Raw genomic sequence first — 23,531 nt, 5'->3', positions numbered from 1 at the left:
TGTCATGGGGCCCGCCCTGGGCACGTTTTGGTTTTTGCCCTAACACTACCAATGCTCTTGTGGCTGAATGGAAGCAAGTCCATGCAGCAATGTTCCAACATCTAGTGGAAAGCCTTCTCAAAAGAGTGGAGACTGTTAATGGCAGCAAAGGGGGGACCAACTCCATATTCATGCCCATGATTTTGGAATAAGATGGTCGACAAGCAAGTGTCCACATACTTTTGGTCATGTAGTGTTTATGGCATTGCTACATGAGAAAGGCAGTGCTCCTTGTTCTGTGTGTGGAGACATTCAGGCTTACTAGGAGCATATCAATATCCTTTCCAGTGCGGATACATTTTATGTAGACACTGCTACCATACAAGTCTCTCCAACTGCTGTCAATCAAGAGAGCTGTCAAGGAAAGCACCACGTGATCTGAGAGGTCTTCGGATGTTAAATTGCAGCACTGTCGCTATATGCAATTGCGTTATTCCTTCTCCAATAGAATGAATGGGACTCTAAATAGTAACCAATCAGAAGAGAGCTCCTGTGGCATATAAAACCTAGCAAAGCGGCTTAGTTCTGGACATAAGTATTAGCGTTGGTGTGTCGTTCCTTGTCGAAAGGGATTTTGTGTCTTTCCCAAAGAAAAACGTCCTAAGGTAGGATATATATTTTTGGGGGGATGTGTAGAAATACAGAAATGCATAAGAATGTCATGTGTGGCGTTGTTATAGTGCGTCGAATGTGCTTTGTATTTAATACATGTATTTAAATGTATGGTGACAATGGCACAAAAATAATAATTTTGGTTGAACAAAGACTTGTGTATTGTAGACAACATATCGGTAAAGCGCGTTCACCCTTGAGATTTGGAGACGTCAGTGATTTGGTTTCACTTTATTTATTTTTAAACGAATGCTTTTTATATCGAACTGTAAAATATTATATCCTGGATAAAATTGCCTCGTATACAAGGGTTGTATTTTCCGTTTGCCGTTGTAGTTTACATCGACAACGAACGACCTTGCAGCATCTCTTATCTGCAAGGTCTTATTATCTGGTGCTGCGCATTACGCATTCGGTCGAGGGCTTCCATCAAAGGTGCACTGTAGCTTACATATTTGGATTAAAACATGGATGACTACATGCATTTTAATCCATCCATTATATGTTGTAGATTTGACATTCTAGTGAAATTAAGTTGCTAGATTGCGTGTATACCATCTCGGATGATGAGGAAAGGGGACGCAAATGGTAGATTTTTTTTGTTACCTCTTTGAACCGGGTGCTTACGACTGCATCAATCCATCAGTGTTGGGGAAGCTACTTTGAAAATAGTTTACCAAACGACCAATTACGTCACACTGGAAGAAGTTACGCTACACTAAACCCACTGGACATCTATTCCACGTTGGTTCAACGTAATGTAACTGAAATGAAGTGGGACGTCTATTTAAACAGTGGAAAGCTACCCTTAATTAAGAAAAAATAGTTTAACTAAAGTTACTTAAAAAAAAAAGTAATACATTATTTAAATCTGAAATGTCAGACTACAAATTGCAAGAATAGTTCATTCTGTTAATAGAATGTGTATTTTAGCCTATTCAACAAATGAGAATTAAGCAGGTGTGATGCTGAAAAAGGAAATACTTACTTACTTCACCCATTTTATTTTTTCAAGAAGAGTGTAGTTCCAGCAGTTAACTACATCAGTACATGTAAAAAAGAGAACTACTGAAAACACTACCAAGATTTGAATTTAGTTCAACTACCACCAAGCTACTGCAAAATGTCAAATTACTAGCTGAACTAAAATTCATGCAGTATAGTCTTCTAACGTTTTTACAATTAAAGGTACACTATGCAGAAATCGCTCTGCAATTACCTGGTTGCTAAAACTCAGTCCACCTAATTTCAGTTTGACAAAACAAGCCATGTGTAGGGAATCATTGCACCTATCAAAACCGCTGTGAAATCTATTTTCATTAAACCTTTTTTTGAAACTGGTGTTCAAAAGTAAAATATGCAAAAATGAAACCTAAGAACGGGAAGCATATAAATAGAACAGACATACGGTTTAGACTAGCATTCAATGAGAATGACAAGTCCAACTCGGGTCGCCCAAAAAAGGTTATATATTGCAGCGTTGAACAGTGTAAGTGATTTAAATTTTCCGGGTAGGCTATTTCGTCCACTAACATTACATTGTTTCATCCTTGCTCACAGGTGAAAGAAATCATGCCTTTCGGTAACACCCACAACAAGCTGAAGATGAACTACTCTGCGGAGCAGGAGTACCCCGACCTGAGCCAGCATAACAACCACATGGCCAAGGTGCTCACTCCAGAGATGTACGCCAACTTGCGGGACAAGGAAACTCCAAGTGGATTTACAGTGGATGATGTCATTCAAACTGGGATTGATAACCCAGGTAAATAGCAATAGGGTTTTTTTAATCGACTTTTGTCTCAAGACGTCTGTGTCGTGCAATTTCGATGTGAAGTGCAGTAGAAAATGGGAGGGCTGTATTTATAGCCCACCCACTCATCCGGGGCTTGGATGCTGCAATCTCAATCATGTACTTTATGAAAAACCTCTGCTGTTGAAAAGGTATCTTGTTGCCAAGGCCCCGTTCTGTGGCCACTAATGCAATGTTCCATAAAAGGAATGCGTAATTCTTTTGCCCTGTCCAGCAGTAGCAGTTGAAACAATAAAGCGTTTTTCTTGTCCCAGTTTTGGTAAACTTAAAAAAAAAAAAAACTTTTTTTGTTTTAACATGTAAACACAGTATGTGTAAAACAAGCTTATATTTTGGGTACAGCGGTTGAACTATGCTCGAGGCATTAAGTTATATTCAATAATGAAAGAGTTACATAAAATGGATGTAGCCACTGCAGATTGCCCTTTTAAGCATACTTCCTAATGGAAGTATACCTGCATTAGGCCTATTTATTGTAACAATTTATTACTGCAGCATCGCCAACAACCTTCGCTGAGCAAGGTCAAAGCCATTATTTGTCTACATAAAACCATTGCTGAGCAAGTGACCTTACAGACAAGGTTGAGTCCTTGCATTTTATTCCCCTCGGTTCCACGGTTGTAGAGTCATGTCTCTTTAAACCCTGAATTATCATGTAGTCCAGGAACCAATTACATTCAGCCGCGGGCTGATCATATTTTTTTGCGACTGAACAGGGAGGCTTGAAAATAACTAATTAGTACACTGCAAATTAACTGCAAGAAGCCCAACTGGATAGTATTTAGAGAAACATAATTTCAGACCTTTGTTTATATTGGGATACGATATGTCTTATGTGGGATTACTTCAACACTTTATATTAAGTTCCCTTAAGCCATTTACAGTTTAAAGAGTTTACTTACCACTTAATCATTGCTCCTACATTTGTAACTGTCTCTAGTCATTTCTGCATTTTAGAAACTATTTTAATTAAACTGCCTTTTTTGTAAGCATGCTAAGCTAGCTGATGCTAAAGCAGCCCATTGAATTCCATGAAAATGAGACTCCTACTGTTGAGTTGCTGCCGGAAGTTTAGCATTAGCTAGACTAGCATGCTGACGAAAAAGGCAGTTAATTAAAATAGTGTTATAAAAGGACAACTTGGTGGGCCAAGAACCCTGACGTAGGCCTTGCATTTGATAAGCTCTCTTATCCCCTAGTACTGCATCCAGTGTAACTAAGCATTAAACAGCTGAAGATGAGTACCGTTATGCAACGTTACGGTCTTCTTAACCCTAGACATGTACAACATTATGAATATCAACACTGTAGTAATGGCTTCACTGTAGATTGTTATTCTGACAGGAGGGTGGCTAAAGTTATTTTTGGAACTAAGAACAATGCGACTTCAATCACAACTGACCATTTTATATAAACACTTTCAAAACCAATGCAACTGTATTTTTGTCAGTGACATCGTCACTTGGGGTCGATGCAACTGATTGCATTGTAGTTTTGTGTCCAAAGGCCCAGTTTCACCCTTTTTCTATTCTATTTCAGGCCACCCTTTCATCATGACAGTGGGCTGTGTGGCCGGAGACGAGGAGACGTACGAGGTGTTCAAGGAGCTGCTGGACCCCATCATTGAAGATCGCCACGGTGGATACAAGGCCTCAGACAAACACAAGACCGACCTGAACCCAGACAACCTTGTGGTAAGGATACACACCACGCTGAATCATCACACACGCTCACGGTGAATCCCAAAACACCCCCTAACCCCTACCAACTTGCTCAGAGGGCCCTCTGTTGTCATGTGTTGCTGACTAAACTCAGAGGGTGACTTCCAGAGTGGCAAGGGGATCAATAAACCCATCAACTTCCGGACGTGACTTGAATGATGCAATTCATGTTCCACTCTTCAATAAAATGTGCCTGAAATTCAAATGTACAAATCCCTCCTGTTATTTTACAATATATAAACAAACCTCAGGAACAGTTAAATATTTAATTTAGGAGGTCTTTCATCTTTTACAAACTCCAAACATATCGCAGCTGTGTCGAGGTAGCACTTTGCTCTGCAGCCTCGCTGGCTCAGTCGTAGTGGCTATCTGACGGTCTAATTAGCCCCTACACCATTGATCATTTTCCCTCAGCTTTTGGGGCAGGCACACGTGAATGTGCAACTGGAGAGCTGAGGTGAAGGGGGTGAGTTTGGATTCAACCTCCGCCTCAATCTCCACACCTTGAATCACCACATAGGCCCCTGCAAACTCCCAAGGGAAGGCCTCGATGAGTCCATGTCGTAGACTGTAGTCAGCGCTATTCAGGAAACCAATATGGAATTCAAAATCCATATTGGTCAAACTGGCCACATGACCCATTATTTTCAAAACTCCCTGTACCCCAATCCTGGTTTATACAGTCAATACCAAATGTGCATACCTGTTAGCTTTCATGCTAATGCGGCTCTTGCCATTGTTTTGTTAGGGTGGGGATGACCTGGACCCCAACTACGTCCTGAGCTCTAGAGTGAGAACTGGTAGGAGCGTCCGCGGCTTCTGCCTCCCCCCACACTGCAGCCGTGGGGAGCGACGCGCCATTGAGAACATGGCCATCGAAAGTACGTAACCGAGCCCCTCTAATTCCTTGAGTCACGCTGCAGGACCTCGTTTGTGTGCCACGGCTGCCCCCTGGCAGCACCAAGTGGAACTCTAGCTTAATCCTCCTATTGAAATTATACCACACTTTAATTGGCTTGCTGCTTCTGACTGTCATCGGTTAAGACTTACTTATTCTGTATGTTTTATATAATGGAATCATTGACAAGTGCACAAATGACCACTTGATTTGTGTATTTCATACAAATATGCAGTTTGCTTTAGTTGGTGACAAGGATGACTACTTTCATGTAGGCTAAGTAGTTTTACTGATATTACCATGTTTTTTCAGGTCTAGCCTCACTGGATGGGGACCTCAATGGCCAGTATTACGCCCTGAAGAACATGACAGACGACGAGCAGCAACAGCTGATCGATGACCACTTCCTGTTCGACAAACCCGTTTCCCCCCTGCTGTTGGCGTCCGGGATGGGCCGAGATTGGCCCGACGGCAGGGGCATCTGGTGTGTTCCCCCCCCCCCCCCCCCCCCCGCTCCAGCCCTAGGGGCACCGAGGGTGTTTTCTCCATGTAGTTTCCCCCCCTGTCCAAAATGGCTTCCCTTCTCTTTCATGGTGGTAGATAAAATGGAGGGTAGTTAGCTGACTGCTTCAATGGTGTTATTCTCACAGTAGGCTTCATTTTGGAACATTTCAATCCACATTCCGTACTCGAAAAAGACTGAGGAATTTTCCCAAATAGTGATACGAAGTTTATGTGCTCTGATGTGGTGAATTAAAGGAGGCTCTGGTGTAAAGTTTCCCCTAGGTACAGATCTATGATCAGCTCCACTCCTCCATCCTAACCGTTAGTGGGAGAAAATATATATATATCTTTCCCACGATCAGTCTATGGACTACTTCACCCTACACCGGTGTACCAACTGGAGGGTACCTTCATTGAGAATAAACCTGATCGTAATGATTAATGGTGTCTCCTTCCAACCAATGTTGTCTTTGTTGACAGGCACAACGACGGCAAGACCTTCCTGGTGTGGGTGAACGAGGAAGACCATCTACGGGTCATCTCTATGCAGAAGGGCGGCAACATGAAGGAGGTGTTCCACCGCTTCTGCACAGGCCTCACAAAGGTGTGTGTGGTGTGCGACTCAAGGATTTAAAAGTCCAGTCAGAAAGGCACACAATTATATAACATTGAACGACACCTAACATTCAAGAAATGTGCATGGCACCGTTTTGGTCTTTATTCCATTTAGGAGTCTACTTAAAATGTAGTGCAAAATTAAAACTGTCCCAAAAAGAATGTAACCTTTTAAACTCCCAACTAGAAAGTCCCATACACTGCAGTTGCTTTCTCAACACAATGGTGCCACATAAGTCACAGCCTTCGCCCTGACCCCTACAGATCGAGAGCCTGTTCAAGGACAAGGGTCATGAGTTCATGTGGAACGAGCACCTGGGTTACGTGCTCACCTGCCCCTCCAACCTGGGCACAGGGCTGCGCGCCGGCGTGCACGTCAAGCTGCCCAACGTCAGCAAGCACGAGAAGTTTGGTGAGGTCCTCAAGAGGTTGAGGCTGCAGAAGCGTGGCACAGGTACGTACATTTAACACCCCTAACTCGTTTAGGGAATGTAGAGGGGGGGGGGAATGCCATCTCGCATTTATTGGATTTAAGCGAGCATCCCCCGGATCCGGAGTGTTGTCTAGTCTCACTAAGCTCCTGGGGAGCTACCCTCTTACCTTCCAGCCCTAGTCGGGTTTTGGCTAAGTAGCTGCTCCTCAGGCCCTAAAACCTGCATGCCCAGTGGTTCTCCAGGAGCAGGTTTGGCCTGGCACTTCTCGTCTTATCCACCACCATCATTGTCTTTGGTACTGAACATGTACATTTTGGTTCTTCCTCCTCAGGCGGTGTGGACACTGCAGCAGTAGGTGGCGTCTTCGACATCTCCAACGCCGATCGTCTGGGCTTCTCCGAGGTGGAGCTGGTGCAGATGGTTGTCGATGGCGTCAAGACCCTCGTGGAGATGGAGAAGCGTCTGGAGGGCGGCCAGTCCTTCGATGACCTGATGCCCGACCAGAAGTGAACGTGCTCACTCTAGATCCCTATGACCTCTTCTCTCCCTCTCCCCCCTCACCAATATCTCTCCCCCTTGTCTCAAAAAACAATAATCTTAACTACATCAAGGAAATACACTCCGCCCGATGCGTTTAGTGCGTTTAGACGAGTCTTCCATCTGTGTGATGAAGGATTTTGTATCTCAAATGCTGTCTTGTTGCAAAATATTGGATGGATCTTAACTTGAAATAAAAGTATCTTTGCCCCATGGAATGTGCTTGTGTGTTTGTCATTACTTTTTTTTTTTTGAGCAAGAGATTTGTTTGGAGGCTCACATCAAGAAATTATTTCAAATACTCTCTGCTTGCCTGTCTCAATTGACCAATAGAATAGTCAAACTGTAAATCCTACCCATATGGCACTCCAGGGAGGCTCCAAACGCTTGAACCCAGGTCTTGATTCAATAGACTTATGCAGTAGAGCACAATGGTATGATTCCTTTTACAGGATAACTTCTCATTCTTAAATGGGGCAATATGATTGCTAAATTTGAATATACCAATTAATTATTGAATAGAATGTAATGTAATGCCTCATGAGTAGTTCAACTGTCATACCCCATCAGAACCCAAAATATAAACAAACACTGTCTAGCCTCAAAACGGTTAACTATCATTTTGATATGAATGGTCAGTCATCTTCAGCCCCATCCGTCAGCTTTTCAAACAGCGGTAGGGTCACTGCTTTGTTTGAACTGCAGATTGTTCCTTTAAGGCTCGTTATTCATCCCAGACGCCAGCGCTCGAGTCTTAAGATTTCGCTAGGATATCATCGAGCTACAACGCTGGTATCCATTGAGATTAGATGCACATGAACCTCATGGTCTGTACTCTGCCAGTGTAAAGTAATCAAATTGGTCCTCAGATGAGTTCAAAGATCTTGGCTCCGTCTTTTATATTTGGCTTTTATAGCCTATAAATTGTTTCTCACAACTAATTGCCTTCAGCCAGTCTGGACCACACGGCCAGGATCCCAATTTAGTTTCTGCCCTACAACTACACAGCTGAATCAAATAAAGCTTTGATCATTTGAATCAGCTGTGTAGTTTTAGGGGGAAAAAATGTAACATTTGGCCTAGATTCAATCAGATCAAATGTTAACCAGTGATAGAGGACACCCGTATAGCTGTTTCGGCAGTGTCGAAGGTATAACCTTGTTGGAGCTGTCAAATTGATGAGCAGGAAGCCACACCTGTCTCATTACGAGCTTCTAATAAGTATGCTTTATAGAAATGATTTCTAATCGAGGAGTAGATTAGGCTATATCTCACATTCCAGTGTTCAAACCTGTATGCAAGGGATTTCTCAATGTGACTGTGCAGCCAATGGCAATGTCCACTTCAGGTATAATGCCAGGAGCCACTTGTGGATTTGACAGCTCCGCTTTGCAGATGTGATTGAATAGAGCTTAGGTCCAGTTGGAGACCCCTGTCATATAGTGACATCTAGTGGTCCCATATGGGGGAGCCTGCCTGTATGGGGAAGTCAACTCCTTCCCACTAGCTGTAGCCAAAGTTACCTGTTTAGTACAAACCGGTTCATTAACAGTGTTAGCACATTTCACTCAGCAATGGAAGGAACCCTTATTTTTTTATTCCCTGTTCAAGAGTTTATAAAAAATATTTTTTTACCTTTAACTAGGCAAGTCAGTTAATAACAAATTACAATGACAGCCTACCGGGGAACAGTGGGTTAACTGCCTTGTTCAGGGGCAGAACGACAGATTTTTACCTTGTCAGCTCGGGGATTCGATCCAGCAACCTTTCGGTTACTGGCCCAACACTCTGAACACTAGGCTACCTGCCGCCACAGAAAAAAGTAGTGAACTATAAAGGGGACACATTCCAAGAGTACTCCACTAGAGCCATGCTAGAACACAGACAACTATGTTTTTTCCCAACTAATTGGTCTTTTGACCAATCAGATCAGATCTTTTTCCAATAATTGGGCAAAATATCAGAATTATGATTCCTGTGTCAGACAGGGCCAGAGACCTACCATCAGTCAGACAGGGCCAGAGACCTACCATCAGTCAGACAGGGTCAGAGACCTACCATCAGTCAGACAGGGTCAGAGACCTACCATACAGAGTTACGCCCTTGAATACTAATCTAAATAAATAGTGACATATACTGAACAAAAAATATGGTCCCATATTTCATGAGATGAAATAACAGATGCCTGAAATTTTCCATACGCACAAAAAAGCTTATTTCAATCAAATTGTGTGCACAAATGTGTTTACATCCCAGTTAGTGAGCATTTCCCCCTTTGCCAAGATAATCCATCTACCGGACAGATGTGGCATATCAAGAAGCCGATTTAACAGCATGAGCATTACACAGGTGCACCTTGTGCTGGGGACAAAAAGGTCACATTAACATGTGCAGTTGTCACAACACAATGTCACAGATGTCTCAAGTTTTGAGGAAGCGTGCAATTGGCATGATGACTGCAGGAATGTCCACCAGAGCTGTTGCCAGATAATTCAATGTTAATTTCTCTACCATGGAGGTCAACGTCGTTTAGAGAATTTGGCAGTATGTCCAACCGGCCTCACAACCACAGACCACGTGTAACCATTCCAGCACAGGACCTCCACATCTGGCTTCTTCCCCTGCGAGATCGTCTGAGACCAGCCACCCGGACAGCTGATGAAACTGAGGGGTATTTCTGTCTGTCTGTAATAAAGCCCTTTTGTGGGGAAAAACTCATTCTGATTGGCTGGGCCTGGCTCCCCAGTGGGTTGGCCTATGCCCTCCCAGGACCACCCAGGGCTGTGCACAGTCATGTGAAATCCATAGATTAGGGCCTAATGAATGTATTTCAATTGACTGATTTCCTTATATGAACTGTAACTCAGTAAAATTGTTTAAATTGTTAGATGTTGCGGATCACTGAAAGCTGAGAGCAGTAGGCATTCTATTTCGAGTCCCATGTAGCTTTAATGCCTTTTCCGTGTCAGTGATGTCTAGTGAGTAATGTAACAACAAAGGTACTTTCTGCAATAGATACAAATATGGATATAATGTATATATAAAAAGGTTTGTTTTATTGTCATACCATCTATTTTGCACGAGAGAATACTTCAGACGGTTATATTTAGACAGTGACTTATAAAGTCAACACGCATTCACATTAGGTGTCCCACGCGGGAATAGAATCCACAACAGTTGAAGTTGAAAATAAACTCAGGCAGACAGAGGCTGGTCATTTTGAAGGTGTTTTAATGGAGACACTGGTTAACCTTACCCAGGGACGAATGAGTTAACGTTAATTCCACAGCTCCCGTCTCATAGCCCAGACAAAAACACAACAGAAAAGGGGAAGTATATCATTATACAGCTGTTGCCAAACTGAGGTACATTATTTACATTCCAGAAAAAAATTCAAATAGTGCCAATGTTTATATGAGGATGGGAGTGAATACTGGAGGCCTGAAAACAGCCATGGTTGAACTTTGAACTTTTGTGTCCCAGGAATGGCCGACCGCATCTGACTCGGCCCGTGGGCCCGGTTGGGCGGGACCAGATAGCGGGGGACATTTCAGTAACATCTGAGAAGAGAACCGTAAAAAAAATGGAACAGCATCAAAGGAAAAACCACTAAATATTCATATACGCCAGGAAGGAAAACCTTCCCTATTTCTCTGTGAATACTTTTTTTTGTAGCAAATGAATCAAAGTCCCATGATACTTGGCAACATTCCCCTGTTTTGAAGCAGGGGTCTGCCAAAGTGCGTTGTCGCGTCGCCGGCCTCCTCCAGACCCTGCTCTCTGGGATGGGTGACCCCATACAGCAGGGACTTGACCAGCTGAGTCCATACATTGCATTTATACTGTAACCACACAGATGAACACTGATGATCAACGGCTTCAAATCATAGAATGAAAGTCTGTGTGTATGTGTAGAGGTTGGTTAAGTAAATGGGAGAGAGCACAATTGACTGTCAAAATCAGTTTGACAGTGCTAACAATAATACAGTCACTTGTTGTGCAATTAGCTAGGCTATCCAACCAGTCATATCTGGCAGCCCTATTAGCAAGCCTATCTATTCCAACCAGTCATATCTGGCAACCATATTCTCCTAGCAAGAGGAATTCTTGGTACTTGTAACAGCGGGAAGGGGTCAGTTTTTGTGTTCCTCCTCCACTTCTCTCCCTCCCTTGTATGAGTTTAAACTCCCATTTGAGAGGTATTTTCCAGAGCCACAAAAGGAGACAATGCAATAGTGCATTCATCAATAAAACAAGACCCAAACTACATGTCAATGTCAGACCAACGTTCCCGACAGCTCAAGACCACCTGTTACATCATCAATAATAATAATAATATTAATAATAAGGATAATGCTCCAAAGACACAGGAAATTATTGCCTAAAGCTATACATCGTTTTCAATACATACTTTGTAAGTGTCTCGGAGGAAGTCCGTAGATCTGCTACTTAATAACGACTGTACAGCTCGTTCAGATTCGACTTGACTCAAGTCCATTTCAAAATGCTTTCTTTCCCCACATTACGTTGCTTTAGTCAATTTTGAACCGCAATATTTTACGTGCGTGGTAAACACTTTCCCCCTCCCATATCTCTAGGAGGACCTACAATTTGAGTTCGTTGGCAATTTTGGACGCTATGTTCTTGAAGGCGATGGATGTGCCCGAGATCCGCTTGAAGCGCACGCCGTTGAGCGAGAGGCGCGGTAGCTTGCACACCTCCATCTCCCACTGGACCAGGCTCTCAGCGTGGCCGTCTCCGTGCACGCACAGCAGCAGGAAACGCTCGCGCTGCTCGTAGTCGCAGTTGTTGGCGTCCAGCACCTTGCGGATCTCGCGCATCATGTCGTTGGGCTCCATGGACGATGTAGTCTTCATGCTCCAGGTGAAGCGGAGGGAGCGCGGCTTGGTGTCCTTGGGGTGTTGGCCGTGAGGGGGCTGAGGATGCTGCTGGAGCTGCTGCTGGTCCTCCTTCTGATCACCTGACATGTTGCGACTGCCGGGGGGAAGAGGAGAGGAGAAGGGAAGAGGAGGGGATAGAGAGGAGGTGAGAGAGGAGAGAAGGGGAGCACGGAGGACAGGGGAGAGGAGGAGCGAGGAGAGTTATTTTTTTTAATTTTTTTTTTTATAGATATGTGGTAAATATGAGATGGAGGGTGAGTGTGGGTGGGGGATGGAGGGTGAGTGGGGGATGGAAGGTGAGTGTGAGATGGAGGGTGAGTGTGGGTGGGGGATGAGGGTGAGTGGGGGATGGAAGGTGAGTGTGAGATGGAGGGTGAGTGTGGGTGGGGGATGGAGGGTGAGTGGGGGATGGAAGGTGAGTGTGAGATGGAGGGTGGGTGTGGGTGGGGGATGAGGGTGAGTGGGGGATGGAAGGTGAGTGTGAGATGGAGGGTGGGTGTGGGTGGGGGATGAGGGTGAGTGGGGGATGGAAGGTGAGTGTGAGATGGAGGGTGGGTGTGGGTGGGGGATGAGGGTGAGTGTGAGATGGAGGGTGAGTGTGGGTGGGGGATGAGGGTGAGTGTGAGATGGAGGGTGAGTGTGGGTGGGGGATGGAGGGTGAGTGGGGGATGGAAGGTGAGTGTGAGATGGAGGGTGAGTGTGGGTGGGGGATGAGGGTGAGTGGGGGATGGAAGGTGAGTGTGAGATGGAGGGTGAGTGTGGGTGGGGGATGAGGGTGAGTGTGAGATGGAGGGTGAGTGTGAGTATGTGTAGTTAGAGGAGTGTGTCTTGGCAGAAGTGAGTTTTACATGAACGCATCAGTGTGACTGAATATGTAACAAGATCAAATGTGTGTACTGGGTCACCCTGTACAGACATGTCTGCCTGTGAAGATCTTACAGGGTACAACATCATAGAGACAACACAAGGAGTCAGTGCTGACAGATTCTCAAACCATTTTAACATTATTCATGCATTTACACCCCTCCTCCATGCAGGGGCGCTCTTGTGTTTTTTCAACAGGCAGTCATGCAGCAAACACACAAAATAATACAATTTGACATTACATCTAGCGACAGGCACAAGACAATGCAGACTTCAGTTCTGCATGCAGGCAAGGCAGACGATATTTACATTCGCAACTACTCAAAACAATTACAACACATTGGGAAGAGCATTATCTTCAACCAGAACAGTTCAAAATGGACAAGGTAATGCCATGGACTAAAATTCTAATCTGTTGCCATTACCGCGAGTTTCATCACAAGATGTCAGCGAGAAAAAAAGGAGTGAAAAATGTAGGGAGAGTCAGAGTTGTCCTCTGCTGGACTCCTATCCACACTGCAGGTGAGAAAGTCTACTTTGAGTAATAAAGGTCCCATGGAAGCCTGTATGACTGTATGTCTACACAAATAAAACAGTGTACACCTTCAGCACCATGTGTAGCTGAAGAGATAAGAGTAATCTATCTGCTCCAGATAGGCCCCAAATCCCTACGCTCGCCTGGAGTGGAGACCCAGCGTGTCTAAGCAGAGGGCTGGGTTGACTGTACAGATAAATAAAGGTTAAATAAAAACATTTAATAAAAAAATACATGGGGTTGTGGGTGAGATGGAAGTAAACACAGAGGACTTTAGGTATCTCATCTCACCTTGAGCTCTCCAACCTCCCGTTTCTCTCAAACTCTGCCGGGCCTCTTGGATATGGGGGGGGGGGGGGCATGATAGAACAGATAGAAAGAGAGAAGAAAGGAAATCAGATCTTGCATTCCAGTTAAAAAGGGAGCGGATCAAAAGTACTGATACAGCAGGTGGGGAAAAAAGGGAGCGCATCAAAAGTACTGATATAGCAGGTGGGGGAAAAAGGGAGCGGAACAAAAGTACTGATATAGCAGGTGGGGAAAAAAAGCTTTTTAATTTGAGATATTAAGAAAGGAGAGCGAGAGAGATAAAAACAGACCAGAAAATATTCTGTGTTGGCAGTGTTAACCTCTATTTACACCAAGACGATTCCTAATGACAGGTCTGGTAGCCGGACATGTCACACCACCAGTAGAACTATAAGACTAACAGCAGAGAAGTTCTGTAAGGTGTGATGAAACAAAAGCACCCCGTCAGATGCTGTGGATCAGTGTTGAACTTCCTGTTGGCATGCAGCTCTATTACCATGTACATTCTCGGTCCTTTTATAGAGGAGTTTGGTCGAGGCTTGCAGGCAGCAGTGTGTGTATTCAGATGCAAAAGATGCAAGACATATTAAAGTTACATAGAAACGACTTTAAGGAATATTCACACAAACAAGTGCAGATCGACATAAACCCACACACACACCAAACCCTCTCACACAGACAGAGACACACACACACACTCTCGTACACAGAAGAAACAAACACATCTAAGAGGATTCAGTTGGAGTCATGCAGATGGAGTGCTGGACCTAGTTGGCTGTGTGAGAAAAGACAAGGAGATAGAGAGTGAGAGAGAGGAGGGTTTGTTTGATGCTTAGACAGAAGGAGCTCTATTTCTGTGTAAAGATGATGTCACGCTGCTTGCTTAGTGAGTACCACTTCCTCACGATTTGGCCAACGGCACAAACTCGTGACCTCTGCCTTGCTAGCGCACGTGACCACTCTCCTGAAGAGTCTTACCAGTCGGCACCACGTGAAAAGCAAGCTATTTGCTCAGGTAAGTGGGTACATTTCTGGCTGAGGAGTACATTTCACACATCCCACATATGCTCCATATGGGCTGGATGGACTGGAGTCCCCCTGAAGAGAGGCAGGACAGTAGAACTGGTGGAGTCCCCCTGAAAAGAGGCAGGACACTAGACCTGGTGGAGTCCCCCTGAAGAGAGGCAGGACACTAGAACTGGTGGAGTCCCCCTGAAGAGAGGCAGGACAATAGAACTGGTGGAGTCCCCCTGAAGAGAGGCAGGACACTAGAACTGGTGGAGTCCCCCTGAAGAGAGGCAGGACAATAGAACTGGTGGAGTCCCCCTGAAAAGAGGCAGGACACTAGACCTGGTGGAGTCCCCCTGAAGAGAGGCAGGACACTAGAACTGGTGGAGTCCCCCTGAAGAGAGGCAGGACACTAGAACTGGTGGAGTCCCTCTGAAGAGAGGCAGGACACTAGAACTGGTGGAGTCCCCCTGAAGAGAGGCAGGACACTAGAAATTGTTGTTAATAGAGCTAGGCTGGGCTATCATCTACCAGTTCTAGGATTGGGGCTGGGCTATCATCTACCAGTTCTAGGATAGGGGCTGGGCTATCATCTACCAGTTCTAGGATAGGGGCTGGGCTATCATCTACCAGTTCTAGGATTGGGGCTGGGCTATCATCTACCAGTTCTAGGATAGGGGCTGGGCTATCATCTACCAGTTCTAGGATAGGGGCTGGGCTATCATCTACCAGTTCTAGGATAGGGGCTGGGCTATCATCTACCAGTTCTAGGATAGGGGCTATCATCTACCAGTTCTAGGATAGGGGCTGGGCTATCATCTACCAGTTCGAGGATAGGGGCTGGGCTATCATCTACCAGTTCGAGGATAGGGGCTGGGCTATCATCTACCAGTTCGAGGATAGGGGCTATCATCTACCAGTTCGAGGATAGGGGCTATCATCTACCAGTTCGAGGATAGGGGCTATCATCTACCAGTTCTAGGATTGGGGCTATCATCTACCAGTTCGAGGATAGGGGCTGGGCTATCATCTACCAGTTCGAGGATAGGGGCTGGGCTATCATCTACCAGTTCGAGGATAGGGGCTATCATCTACCAGTTCGAGGATAGGGGCTATCATCTACCAGTTCGAGGATAGGGGCTATCATCTACCAGTTCGAGGATAGGGGCTGGGCTATCATCTACCAGTTCTAGGATTGGGGCTGGGCTATCATCTACCAGTTCTAGGATTGGGGCTGGGCTATCATCTACCAGTTATAGGATTGGGGCTGGGCTATCATCTACCAGTTCTAGGATTGGGGCTGGGCTATCATCTACCAGTTCTAGGATTGGGGCTGGGCTATCATCTACCAGTTCTAGGATTGGGGCTGGGCTATCATCTACCAGTTCTAGGATAGGGGCTATCATCTACCAGTTCTAGGATAGGGGCTGGGCTATCATCTACCAGTTCTAGGATTGGGGCTGGGCTATCATCTACCAGTTCTAGGATTGGGGCTGGGCTATCATCTACCAGTTCTAGGATTGGGGCTGGGCTATCATCTACCAGTTCTAGGATTGGGGCTGGGCTATCTACCAGTTCTAGGATAGGGACTGGGCTATCATCTACCAGTTCTAGGATTGGGGCTATCATCTACCAGTTCTAGGATTGGGGCTATCATCTACCAGTTCTAGGATAGGGGCTATCATCTACCAGTTCTAGGATAGGGGCTGGGCTATCATCTACCAGTTCGAGGATAGGGGCTATCATCTACCAGTTCGAGGATAGGGGCTATCATCTACCAGTTCGAGGATAGGGGCTATCATCTACCAGTTCTAGGATAGGGGCTATCATCTACCAGTTCTAGGATTGGGGCTGGGCTATCATCTACCAGTTCTAGGATTGGGGCTGGGCTATCATCTACCAGTTCTAGGATTGGGGCTGGGCTATCATCTACCAGTTCTAGGATTGGGGCTGGGCTATCATCTACCAGTTCTAGGATTGGGGCTGGGCTATCATCTACCAATTCTAGGATTGGGGCTGGGCTATCATCTACCAATTCTAGGATTGGGGCTGGGCTATCATCTACCAGTTCTAGGATAGGGGCTGGGCTATCATCTACCAGTTCTAGGATAGGGGCTGGGCTATCATCTACCAGTTCTAGGATTGGGGCTGGGCTATCATCTACCAGTTCTAGGATAGGGGCTGGGCTATCATCTACCAGTTCTAGGATTGGGGCTGGGCTATCATCTACCAGTTCTAGGATAGGGGCTGGGCTATCATCTACCAGTTCTAGGATTGGGGCTGGGCTATCATCTACCAGTTCTAGGATTGGGGCTGGGCTATCATCTACCAGTTCTAGGATAGGGGCTATCATCTATCAGTTCTAGGATTGGGGCTGGGCTATCATCTATCAGTTACAGGATTGGGGCTGGGCTATCATCTAGCAAGTCAAGGAGAAATTGAGGGACAAGTTGCTTAGCCAGGTGGATAAGGGCTGGGCCTCTAGCTAGCAAATCAAGGAAAAATTGAAGGACAAGTTCCACAGCTTGGCAAGGATAGCTTTCAGGGACACCAATGCGAGAAGAGAGAGAGGACGACGGGGAGGAATTCTCTACAGTCTGGGGGATTTGGTACCTGAACTTCGTCCTGCAACGAAACACCTCTCAATCATCATCTCGAACGGCAGCCACATTTAGAGCCCAGTACGGTACCCTAAATTACACAACCAAGAAGTTTGTTACCTTGTCCAAGAAGAAAAATGAAGAGCTTTCTGAAATAAAAAATACAGTGTGTCCCTTGCGTCCGAGATGAAAGGTAAAAAAGTACAGGCTAGCCCATAAAATGCTTCTACTAAAGAATGTTGTTTTCAGTAGGATTTTTTTGTTGTTGTAAAAATGTATTTCCATAGGGCTTAGAACTAAACTAATTGATTCATAAAGTGTTGTAACATCTTCATAAAAATAATAAAAGCCTTGTCACCAAAAGTGAGGGTTCCTGCCTGAATACCATCATGCTAGCTGCTGCCAAATTAGAAAATGGCTACCACCAACCTTTCACCAACGTGTATGCAATTGATGTACAGTCGTGAAGGCATTGTATGGTACAGTAGTTGTGCAGACATAGGCATATGTAAAACCAACACAAGACTTACCTTAGACAATAAATAAACATTTGTCAAGCATTCCCATTAGTGATTGTGCACAGACCAGCTCAGTAGAGAGCCATGCATTGGTGATTAGTAGAGTCTGTAGACTAGTTAAACTCAAAGACCGATAAGAATACATAAAAGGTCTTAGACATGCTCAATTGTACTGTGATTAGGGCTCATGGAGCCAAGAGGTCAGTCAGTTTCAGGCATTTTAATAAAGCTCTTTGTCCACACAGGGTTAAAAAGTTCATTACACAGTTTACCAATTAGTTAAGTGTTTCTGATCAATTGCACACCAAGCCAATTGGTGGGGTCGTCCTACCTTTTGGTAAACCTGAATGACTTGTTTCTATTTAAAAAAATAAAGAAGAAAGAAATGTACCAAGTCAAAAGTTGTACTAAGAATTCTTTAAATTTTTAAAGAATCAAATTAGAAAATCGTTTGACATTTCAATTTTTTGGGGGGGGGGACAGCATAATAAAGATCAGTAGCTGAGACATCTCTTGTCTGAGCTTGGCTGCTAGCATCTGTTACTGGCAGATTGCAGACAGCTTGGATAATGGGTAATAGTAGCTTCCCTAGAATAGAGTATTATGATAGAGCTAAGGTGTTCAAATCTGGTCCGAGAAAAACCTGAACAGCAGCTATGGAAAGGATAAAGTTGTGAGAAAAAAAAAACATTCAATGAATGCATTAAAGATACTTGAATGCTAAATTACTTTTCAGATTAAACTTGAGGGTCTTTATTAGTCTAATGAATAAAAAGCCCCAAAAAGTAATGAAGCCATTTTGCATATGACAGAGCGTTGTGACATAATCCAAATATAATTCTGGCTGAAATGTAGATCAACCTGGACCTAATATTGATTCTGAGATAGAAGACTATTCTTACTTGTCAAAATAATTTCAATTTATGACTATATCTATTTGTTTTACAGAATTATATCCCCCCCTCCCAAAAAAAACCCGGATGCTGCCTTTATTAATTCTAATTCTGGTAGAAATGAAAATCAGCATTGTTAGGTTTTGTCCGAGGAGGGGGGTGAAAATGTATAAACAAATGTGCAGGACTTCAAAGAGAAGTGAGAGATATCAAACATATTGACATTTAGAGTTAAAGCAGTGTCCAGTTAGTTCCACTAAATCCAAGGGTAGACCTTTGAGGGAATGGTGTGACTGCACTGAACTCAGACTGTACGGTAATGTAAAGGGGTTTCTGAGGTGAGAGAAATTTAACTTTAAATTATTGTCTATATCGCCCAGTCATAATTTATCACATTTTATCATGACTGATTATTACGATAATGATGTGAAGGAGGATATTACATCCACATAAATAGAGCTCGCGAGCTTGTAGTCCTAAAAAGGCTTAGGAGATCTTATACATTTTGTTCTATGAGATAATATCAGTCAGTTAACATGACCTTTATGAATTAAGAAGACATTACGTGCATTTTATAGGGCTCCCGAGTGGCGCAGCAGTCTAAGGCACTGCATCTCAGTGCTAGAGGCACTACAGAACCTGGTTCGATTTCTAGGCTGTACCACAACCGGCCGTGATTGAGAGTCCCATAGGGAAGCGCACAATTGGCCCAGTGTCGTCCGAGTTAGGCCGTCATTGTAAATAAGAATTTATACTTAACTGACTTGCCTAGCTGGGGCGGCAGGTAGCCTAGTGGTTAGAGCGTTGGACTAGTAACCGAAAGGTTGCAAGATCGAATCCCAGAGCTGAAAAGGTAAAAATCTGTCGCTCTGCCCCTGAACAAGGCACTGTTTCTAGGTCGTCATTGAAAATAAGAATTTGTTCTTAACTGACTTGCCTAGTTAAAAAAAAGGTAATAAAAAAAATGACATAAATGCTTCAAAATTCACAAAAAAATATGTTAGCTGATGAAGATTATCTCATAGAACAAAACGTACAAGATCTCCTAAGCCTGTGTTTACCACAGTCCAAATGTCCTGTGTATCCAAAAATCCTACAAAAAAGCCTTTGATGAACAAACCATGGCAGAGTTAACACCATTACTATTGCTCCTTATTAAATGACGAGTGAAATAGGGAATGGATAAATTCACATTATACAGGCTAGTGAACAAACCAAACTACAGATCTCAAACCCCAGTGCTGAAATCTGCATACCGTGGTTTGTTCCGATTATTTCGGGGATACCGTGTGCGGCTTTGGCTTACCTGCGCGTGAGCTTGGAGGTGAGCTTGGTGAAGAGGTTGGTGGTGCCTCGGCTGCGGGACTGCGAGAGGGGCGTGGCGTCATGCGACAGCGTGGGTGAGGCCGGCGGGCCGTTGTAGGTGGCCGTGCGACGCTCCCGCAGCTGGCCGCCGTGGAAGGTGCTGCGGCTGGCCGTGCCGCGGGGGAAACGCAGCCGGTCGGGGGGCGTGGCGCTGCTGCTGATGCTGTGGGTGGAGGAGCCACCGGGGTTCCGCTGGCCAGACGTCGTCGACGTGCTGGGGAGGAAACGTGGGTGGAGGAAAGGGAAATTAAGAGTCAAGACCACACATTTTAGCCTGGGTCACGGCCTGTTTTCTGCGCAAGCCAAAGAGTTGGCTAAAGCAGACAAGGTTCCAGGTTATTCACATTCAAAAGAGGGGACACCATCACCCTGTTCTGTGAACGAGTACTGAAACAATACCATTTCACATCTCTTACCTGAAAGAGCAGCGGATGTCAACTCGGATGGTTTTGGTTAGCTACAACTTTATCAACCACATCATGATGAAACACTTGTTTTTATTGTTTAGTTAACTAAAGAGTTAAAGGGAATCTAAACAGAGTTTTTAGGACATTCGGGCCAATTACCTTAATGCGGCTACTCATTTTTGCTACATTAGGGATTTTGTTTGTCAGGTGAGATTTGGCTAGCACTACTTTGGACCAAAGACACTGGGGTAAGTTAGTGGGAAGAGAGAGGACATAATCCTTCTCTGTGTTAAGACACACACTTTTACCAGAGGTAACAGCCATTGGTGGAGATGCTTTGGGGGTGGAGCTAACGGAATGAGAAGAGGGCAGATACACGGGATGAGTGTTGGGGAGGGAAATGTTCAGATTGGTCAGAGGGCGTTAGAGAGAAAAAGTGGGGACAGAGAGGGGGATGGAAAATCGAGGTTAGAGAGACGAGCAGACAGACATAACGTGGCCCCTGGGAAGAGGAGGCCCCATGGTTGAACCCCTGGGAGGCAGGGTGGGAAGCCCCTTACTTAGGCCTGAAGAAGTCGCCATCGGTAGGTGGCAGCGTTTGGCGGCAGGTGTGGCCCGAAGCCGACAGGGACGCGGCCTTCTGGTGGCGCAGGCGGACCGAGGCTGAGGAAACGGTGAGCGCCTGGGCGTAGGCAGAGGGGCTAGTGGCACAGGCCGCCGACATTTCACTCATGCTGCCCCCCGGAGGACAGGAGGTGAAGTGCGGTGAAAAAGGCCACAGGGCCAGAGCAAAAAAAGTGGTTTTAATAAAGCATTGAGGGCATAAAAAGAGTCAAACTTCATAAGATAAAGAAAGAGGACAGAAGAGGAAGCATTGCTTTCTGTCCAGGCTCTCTTGAATGAATGTACTGTAGCAGCAGTGTGGTATAGATAGTTAGACAAGCAGAAGTTGAAGGGAGCCTTCTTGACAGTGGTGACTGTCTCTGTATTGGGTTGCACTGGATGGTCAAAGGGTGTGGATTGTGGACTGCATATGAGTGTCTATCAATCTGCTGTGTCCCCCCTCAGTCCTCGATACATATTGTTTTTATTTATAATTGAGGGGAACTGGATCAGTGTATCGCAATGTTGCATTGCACTACTTTCCTTTGTGAATGTCGTGAATGAATCATTCAAAAAGTAATCTTGGTGACAAATCTGAGCACTCAAATTGAATTGCCATAGTAACACAAGTCACCTTGTAAAACAAAATGAGCGCTTCTTAGTGTACAAGTGTAACTACCTCCCTATTCAACTACATTTTCTTATGTTTGGTGCCTAATGAACAACTCCGACAGAGAGAGAAAAAAGGCTTTGACCGCTGCAGACCGACCGAGGTCAAAGAACGTTTTAAACCCTCTTGTAACCATGTGTATAAATTCAAACCCCATACTGAACACCAACCTTCCAAGCACTTTTCGTCCTCAAGATTCTCTTGGCAAAGTCTATTTTAATCTCAACAAATTTCTTAGATTTGTTATCAGAACACTTCAACAAGTAACCCGCCTCTACTCTCCGTTCTATTGGCAAACGTGCAATCACTGGAGAGTAAACTCGACAAGCTTCATTCGAGACTTTCCTATCAACGTGATCTGAAGAACTGTAATATCCTATTTTTCTCAGAGTCGTGGCTGAACAAGGACATGGATAATATAAATCTAGCTGTTTTTTGTAATACATCGGCAGGACAGAACGGCAACGTCGGGCAAACTCAGAGGGAAAGTGGTGTGTGTCTCTTCGTTAACAACAGCTGATGCGCAATCTCTAATATAAAGGACTTTGAGGTTCTGCTAGCCTGAGTTTGAATACCTCGTAATAAGCTGTAGATCATACTATACTGAACGAAAATATAAACGCAACATGTAAAGTGTTGGTTCCATGTTTCATGAGCTGAAATAAAATATCTCCAAAATGTTCCATATACAGAAAAAGCTTATTTCTCTCAAATTCTGTGAACAAATTTGTTTGTGTCCCTGTTTGTGAGCATTTCTCTTTTGTCATGATAATCCATCCACCTGACAGGTGTGACATATCAATAAACTGATTAAACAGCATGATGATTATTACACAGCTGCACCTTGTGCTGGTGACAAAAGGCCCCTAAAATGTTCAGTTTTGTCACACAACACAATGCCACAGTTTTGATGGAGCGTGCAATTGGCATGCTGAGTGCAGGAATATACACCAGAGCTGTTGCCAGAAAATGTAATGTTCATTTCTCTACCATAAGCCGCATCCAACATAATTTTAGAGAATTTGTCAGTACGTCCAACCAGCCTCACAACAAATACACATGTGTATGGCGTTGTGTGGGCGAGCGGTTTGCTGATGTCAACGTTGTGAAAAGAGTGCCCCATGGTGACGGTGGGGTTATGGTATGGGCAGGCATAAGCTACGGACAACAAACACAAATGCATTTTATTGATAATAATTTCAATGCTCAGAGATACCGTGACTAGATCCTAAGGCCCATTGTTGTGCCATTCATCCGCCTCCATCATCTCATGTTTCAGCATGATAATGCACGGCCTCATGTTGCAAGGATCAGTACACAATTCCTGGAAGCTGAAATCCCAGTTCTTCCATGGCCTGCATACTCACCAGACATGTCACCCATTGAGCATGTTTGGGATGCTCAGGATCGACGTGTACGACAGTGTGTTCCAATTCTCGACAATATCCAGCAACTTCGCACAGCCATTGAAGAGGAGCGGGACAACATTTCACAGCCCACAATCAACAGCCTGATCAAATATATGCGAAAGAGATGTGTCGCGCTGCATGAGGCAAATGGTGGTCACACCAGATACTGACTGGTTTCTGATTCATGTCCCTATCTTTTTTTAAAAAGGTATCTGTGACCAACAGATACATATCTGTATTCCCAGCCATGTGAAATACATAGATTAGGGCCTAATG

The 23,531-nt window shown here is 44.7% G+C and overlaps 2 protein-coding genes across 5 annotated transcripts in view; one reads left to right on the top strand and one right to left on the bottom strand.

Moving 5' to 3' along the window:
* Positions 1-584: 584 nt before the first annotated feature.
* On the top strand, positions 585-7,391 carry LOC120024136 (creatine kinase B-type-like). Its single transcript, XM_038968285.1, has 8 exons — positions 585-644; positions 2,212-2,416; positions 4,004-4,158; positions 4,934-5,066; positions 5,396-5,567; positions 6,068-6,191; positions 6,467-6,656; positions 6,968-7,391. The coding sequence occupies exons 2-8, from the start codon at positions 2,224-2,226 to the stop codon at positions 7,144-7,146; spliced, it is 1,146 nt and encodes a 381-aa protein (XP_038824213.1). The 5' UTR covers positions 585-644; positions 2,212-2,223; the 3' UTR covers positions 7,147-7,391.
* A 2,996-nt stretch (positions 7,392-10,387) lies between these two features.
* The window catches only part of LOC120024025 (MAP/microtubule affinity-regulating kinase 3-like), a 100,611-nt gene continuing 87,467 nt past the window's right edge, over positions 10,388-23,531 (bottom strand). For 2 of the 4 annotated variants that reach the window (XM_038968108.1, XM_038968109.1), the window contains exons 15-17: positions 20,108-20,380; positions 13,765-13,809; positions 10,388-12,168 (exon numbers count right to left, since the gene is read on the bottom strand). In XM_038968108.1, coding sequence (XP_038824036.1) covers positions 11,778-12,168; positions 13,765-13,809; positions 20,108-20,380 — 709 coding nt within the window. In that variant the 3' untranslated portion in view covers positions 10,388-11,777. The remainder of the gene's footprint in view (positions 12,169-13,764; positions 13,810-20,107; positions 20,381-23,531) is intronic. The other 2 variants (XM_038968110.1, XM_038968111.1) reach the window with 1 other exon arrangement.

Source organism: Salvelinus namaycush, chromosome 29 (genome assembly GCF_016432855.1).
Source record: "Salvelinus namaycush isolate Seneca chromosome 29, SaNama_1.0, whole genome shotgun sequence".
Taxonomy (NCBI): domain Eukaryota; kingdom Metazoa; phylum Chordata; class Actinopteri; order Salmoniformes; family Salmonidae; genus Salvelinus; species Salvelinus namaycush.
The sequence above is the reverse complement of the archived record's forward strand: the minus strand, read 5'-3'. Positions and strand labels throughout refer to the sequence as shown.

Coding starts and splice junctions, on each gene's coding strand:
- LOC120024136 (XM_038968285.1), top strand. CDS start 2,224: ATGCCTTTCGGTAACACCCACAACAAGCTGAAGATGAACTACTCTGCG. Junction 5,568..6,067: donor CCCGACGGCAGGGGCATCTG/GTGTGTTCCCCC, acceptor CTTTGTTGACAG/GCACAACGACGGCAAGACCT. Junction 6,657..6,967: donor GCTGCAGAAGCGTGGCACAG/GTACGTACATTT, acceptor CTTCCTCCTCAG/GCGGTGTGGACACTGCAGCA.